General features: G+C 37.9%; 1 protein-coding gene across 1 annotated transcript; it reads left to right on the top strand.

Moving 5' to 3' along the window:
* Window positions 1-437: 437 nt before the first annotated feature.
* LOC132353158 (RNA guanine-N7 methyltransferase-activating subunit-like protein) lies at window positions 438-859 on the top strand. The gene has a single exon (XM_059904132.1). The coding sequence runs from the start codon at window positions 503-505 to the stop codon at window positions 857-859; it is 357 nt and encodes a 118-aa protein (XP_059760115.1). The 5' UTR covers window positions 438-502.
* Window positions 860-6,401: the final 5,542 nt, after the last annotated feature.

The following is a 6,401-nucleotide window of genomic DNA, read 5'->3' as shown; positions in this document are numbered from 1 at the left end:
TGACATGATAGAGGTGCTAACTATCTCTACAGTGGCAATCATATAAGAATATACAAATGTATCATATCAACATCTTGTACACCTTAAATTTGCACAATGTTATCTGTCAAATATATTTCAATAAAAAATAAAATACTTTTTCAAACCAAAAAAGAAGATAGGCATTATAAATGTATGTGTGTATACATATATATGTAGATATAGATATATAAATATATTTATACAAACAGTTTACCCTTGAACAGCATGGGTTTGAACCACACAGGTCCACTTATATTTTCAATAAATATGTACCACAGTACTACATGATCCCTGGTTGGTTGAATCTGCAGATGTTGACCGCAGATACAGAAGGCTGACATTAAAGTTATACATGAAAGTGGCCCTGTTACCTTGGAGAGCTGAAGGGGTCTGGAGATCCTGTGACGGTGCTCTGGGCCGGAGATCTAAACAATCTAAACATTAAACAGTACAGCTGCCTCAAATCCCTGGGAATTTCAGAATGACTGACACTTCTGAAGCTGTTCCAAATTTTGAAGAGATGTTTGCCAGTAGATTCAAAGAAGATGACAAAGAGTACCAGGAATACCTGAAACGCCCTCCTGAGTCCCCTCCAATTGTTGAGGAATGGAATAGCAGAGCTGGTGGGAACCAAAGAAATAGAGGCAATCGGTTGCAAGATAACAGACAGTTTAGAGGTAGGCATAGCAGACGGGGGTGGCCAAGTGACAATCGATCCAATCAGTGGCATGGACGATCCTGGGGTAACAATTACCCACAGCACAGACAAGAACCTTACTACCCCCATCAATATGGACATTATGGTTACAACCAATGGCCTCCCTATGGCTACTACTGATAGAGATGTCCGCAGCTTTTAGTAAAACCATTTACTCTGTTAACATGACAAAAGTTTATGTTGTGTTTTCTGTTGGTCATAGTTTTACATCTGATTGTAGAGAGTGGATTGATTTTTTGGAACTTGAGACTTTTTTAAAATTAGATCTTACTGGAGAGATATGATGGCTGCTGGAAATATCAATAAATGCCCCCCTAAAAAGGTTGTGGATTATATCACTTGACTTCTACCTCAGATTCTTCTTTATTTCATGACTTAATAGTGCTTTGAATGTTGTGAATTTTTTCCTTGTTTGACTTTCAGGAGTTCTTTGTTTTACACAGAAATAAAAATTTTACATAGAAAATGCTTGCTTTTACTTTGTAAGGTAAGCAAGTATCACTATACTCAGATGTGCTCATTCCTAATATTTTACAGAAGTAGTACAATCAGCTCCTAAATGCACAACTATGCTTACTTGTGATGTATTGTACATAGTAGCAGTTGAAAGGAAAACAGTTATAGTATATTTCATTTGGCTTTTGTTATTATGTGACTGTGGTACTTTGTAATTACTCTATAGGTATGAATCATCTTCACAATCGTTTTGGTCTCTTTTTAGAGGGATATCAAGTATAAAGCTGTCAAATCAGGAAGGAATCATTCTCAGTTTCAATGTCTTGATCTAGTGGTAGGTGGGATTAAGGCACACAGTAATTTTATACAAACTCTAAGGTTTTTTGCTAACTTAAACATACCAGGTCAAAATTCACGCATTATACAAAAGTTTAACTCTGCAATGTTCCCTTCCTTTTCAATCATATGTAAATAATGCTGCATTTTGTATTTACTTTTATGGTATTTAATGTGGGTTGATTTTACAATGTTATGTTCACCTCCAAATGTGCACCTTTGCTGCTTCCTCTTCTGTAAATCCAGTGATGCTGTAACTTCCTTTCAGAGTGATCATTGTATTTCACATCATTTTAATGGCCATTATAATGGTTTTACTCAAATAAAATACTTGTTAGTAAAAAAAAAAAAAAAGTTATACATGAATTTTCAGCTGCATGGAGGGTTGGCACTCCTAACCACCACATTGTTCAAGGGTCAACTGTATACATATTGTAAATATCTAAATGAGGAATGAGATGTGTGTCTGTGTACATATATCCTCCAGGATTAAAAATCATCTGTAAAGATTGGAGAATCTATCCCCAATAGTTTGAAATGACAAATGCTTTACCAATAGCATTAGAAGTATTTGAACTCTGTATTGCTTATCTGGGCAGTTATGGCAGAGATCCTGTTTTCTCAGTAAGCCATAGTTCTTGAGAGAAAGGGCTTCCTAGCAGTCAAATGATCTTTTAAGTCCAGGCTACAGACACTGGAGCAGTGGTGGTATCTTAAGGAGGATGCTGGTTGGGACACCTTATCCAGAAACCTGCATGGCATTTGGTTATAAGCTGTCGAGTTCCTTCAGGACACTCTGGACACTGAATTCTCTGTACCTGGAACGTGTGAGCCATAATAACAGGCAGCTGGAGTTGGAAAGAGTCTCCCCCAGAATTCCACCCTTCCCTTGCTCCTATTTACAACACCAGACTTCCTTCAGGCTTCAGCCCAACTTCTTCTGTGGCTCCTGTTTCTTGCCTTTGCTTTCTTTGGTAAGGCTGAATGTTCAAGCCTATGTCTGCCCTTTGGTCCCATGAGCACTGACTCTTGCTTTGAACCAGCTCCATCTCTGGATGGAACTCTACCCTGGCCTTGCCTTTGTTCCCAGCTCCTCCCTGTACTATTCCCAGTGCACAATCCCCCACCAACCCCACAGCCTACTTATTCCTTCCCTAGGCCTTGGGCTCATGCCTGCCTACATCTGATGTGAGCTCCAACTCTTGTCCAGCTATCTGTGCTGGCTCAGCTCCCCGCCTTGCTGTGACAGCCAGAGAGTCACCAAGTCCCAAGCTGAGGCCCCAGCAGAACTAAGGAACCATTCCCCTTTCAAAATATCTCTTTCAAAAATATGTAAGGAAGTCCCAACAGCCTTGCCAGAACCAAAGAGAATTCCTATCTCAATAGCAAGCTCTAAATCCTGTTCTCCATCCCACAGTGTAGACACACTCAGAGCACAATGAAAGGAAGTACTTTCCTTGGAAGCCAAGAGACTGACCTTGCATCCCCAATCTCAACCACTAATCCTAGGAGCCATAATGTCTTCAAATTTTTAATTGTACAGATTCACAATGAATGGAGAAGTTGTGACAGTTACACTTAAGTGTCAAATGTATTGTATTTCCCTTACTAGAACTATTGAAGATTGAACTAGAAATATATGATTACAATTTAATAAACAAAGCTAGTTTCCAAAAACTTAGTTCTACTGGAACTAAAGCACAAGTTTAAAAAAAAAAAAAGAGTGTATTATGTCTTGCAACAGCAAACAATGCCAGGAAAGTTTGGAGATTTTTTTCCCTTCATCATAAAATTAATAAAAAATTTGAAACAAAAGAACATTTTAAAACTATTCCACTGCAGTACATCAGTATTTCATGTATTTTCTTCATTTTTATGCTATATCTTTCTTATAATGTAAATCATAAGTATTTGATATATTGTATATCCAAATGTGTATTTGTTTACTATTGGCATGTTTTTATAATGCTACATAGTCTGTATAACCATTATTTTAATGGTTGCATAATATTCCACAGACAGACCAAACTGTTTAACCCAAACATTTAGGTAATAAATTGGATATACAGGTTGTTTCTATTTTTTCCTGTTTTTAAAATTACTGCTGCTAATGTAAAATAGAAAAAATACATATAATCGTCCCTGCCCCCAATTTTTGGCACAGAACTCCTAAAACCCTTGTAATTTCCTAAGTGACATGAGCACTAAAAGAATCTTGGTGTTCCAATATTTGGTCTTTGACCCTGATTCCTGACACGAAGCTCCTAAATTGCCTGGAATTTCCTGGGTGACGGGAGTGTCTTTTGTTCTAATGAGATGACTCTTGGTGGGTTCCTAGATGGCTTCAGAATGGGGACTGATCACCAGAAAGACCAAGCCATGATTAGAAGCTTGGAACTTTCAGCCCTACCCCCTCTCCAGATAATGGAGAGGGGCTGGAGATAGAGTTAATAATCTATCATGTTTAGGTGATGAAGCCTTGACAAAAATCCCCAAAGTGTGGAGTGCAGAGAACTTCTGGGTTGGTGAATACATCTACATGCTGGGAGGGTGGCACACCTCAACACCATGGGGACAGAGGCTTCTGGCCTCCGGACCCTTCCAAACCCTGTCCTATGTATCTCTTCATTTGGCTGCTCACTCATATCCTGTATTATAGCCTTTAAAATAAACCAGTAAACATGTTTCCCTGAGTTCTGTGAGCCATGCTAAGCAAATTATCAAACCCAAGAGAAGAGGGTCGTGGAAACCCTGATTTATAGCTAATTGATGAAAAGTATGCATGACAACCTGGGACTTGCGATTGGCATCTGAAGTTGGGGGCAGTCTTGTGGGCCTGAGCCTTTAACTTGTGGGATCGGACACTTACTCCAGGCAGACAGTGTCAGAATTAAAGGGAATTTTAGGCAATCCAGTTGGTGTCATGGAGAATTACTTGATGTGTGGAAAACCCACACACCTGGTGTCAGAAGTGAAGTACTGTGCATATGGTAGCAGTGTGAGGGTAAAGGGGAAACACAGAAGTGCTTTTTCCAACTCCGCCAGTAATACCTTTGTGCCATTTTTCAACATTTAGAATACTGTCTTAGACTAAAGTCCCAGAAATGGATTAATAATAAAGGCTATAAAAGAGGGTATACATACTTTTATCGTTCTTGATCTATATTGCTAAATTTCTTTCAAAATAAATTTTAACCAAGTTGTAGGAAAAGTTTTGATTTTACTCAGCTCTTGCCAAAATTAAGCATTGCCATTTTAAAATTATTTTTTATTCAATTAACTAATTTTTTATTTTAACTTAGCTTTCTTTGATTTGTACAGAGAATTAAAAAATCCATATTTACTTATTTTTCTATGAAGTACCTTGAGCTTCTTGGGTACAGAAACTATATCTTCTGGTTCTTCATATTCCTCGTATAATATAGTAGAAAGGGAGCAAGATTTGGAGCCTGAAGGCCTGGGTTAAAGTATCTATTTTGCTACTTGTTTTGTGACCTTGGACAACTTATCCTCTCAGAGTCTCAGTTCTCTACTGTAAAACCGGATAATCAATTCTACTTCATGGGGATTCCACATAAAATGACTGGTATATTCCAGGAGTCTAATATATATTAGTTCTTGCTACACATTATACATAAGGAGCTCTATACATTTTGTTGAATAAATAAGCACATGCCTTTCTCACTTAATGGCTGAATTGTTAGTCTTGTCAATTTGAGTACATTTTACACTATTTACTGAATATATTTTACTTACTAACATTTTAAGGAGCATCATTACTTTGATCTACAAACATCTGGGTTCTGTTTTATGAGGTCAAATCTCTTTTTGCGGTTTCTTATATTAGGGTGGATATTTGATGCAACAAATATGTGAAGCAAAGTCACCATAAGAAGCAAGCACACAAATGTATATGTCCAATTATGTGTTACCTGTACCTCCCAAGGACATTGCCGTTGTTGGAAAGCTCTTCGAAAAGTCTTTATTGGAATTTCTGCCAAGTACTACCTTCAGTGAGAGTATATGTATATACGACCAAAAGCCTATTTGGAATATGTTCCTAGGGGCTCAGATGGATAGCAACAGGAAGAATTCCAATTTGGATTTAAAAAAAAAAAAGTCTTGCCACCATTATAAAACGAGTTTCTTTTGTGTGATACATGAAGTGGGGTCTGGAAGCAATTCTAAAAGAAGAAGTGAAGAACAGCAAAGAATTTCAGTTAACAACATGCTTTGTATGAATTAACAATGTGGCCACCAAAAAACCAGCTAAGGCCGTATTAGCTCACATTAATGGGAATATAATTCCTAGAAGCAAGAAACTGATAACCACTCTCCTCTAGTTTGTCCGACCTTGAACAGCAGGGTTCAGCTCTGTGCAGAGCTCATTAAAGAGAATTGTAAACAAATAAGATTGTGTTCAGCTGTGTGCAAGCAAGACAGTAAAGGGACTCAAAAGTCATGCCACTGGATAAGAGAGGAGCAGAGAGAGGCAAATGATAGTAATACTGAGATATTTTAAAGACTGTCACGTGGAAGGGAGATTTGATTTCTTCCCTGTGACTCCAGGAAGCTAAATCTGAGCGATGGGTAGAAGACATCAGATTTAGATTTCAGACCAATGTAAGTCAGTTTTCCAAAGATGCTTTATAAGTTATGAGTGCCCCATCAATACCACCCATTAGAGGTATTTAAGTACATTCAATAGGCATTCAAATATTGAAATCGCTTCTACTAACAACTGTCTCCTTCCGCCGGCTAACATAGGTTAAATCAGTGCTTCTCAAACCAGAGTAAGTAACAGAATCCTCTGGACGGTTTGTTAAAACACAGATTCTGGACCTGACCTCAGGGTTTGATTCAGTAGATC

Source organism: Balaenoptera ricei, chromosome 1 (assembly GCF_028023285.1).
Source record: "Balaenoptera ricei isolate mBalRic1 chromosome 1, mBalRic1.hap2, whole genome shotgun sequence".
In the NCBI taxonomy this organism is placed as follows: Eukaryota; Metazoa; Chordata; class Mammalia; order Artiodactyla; family Balaenopteridae; genus Balaenoptera; species Balaenoptera ricei.
Note: the sequence above shows the minus strand (reverse complement) of the source record. Positions and strands in the feature narration are given on the sequence as shown.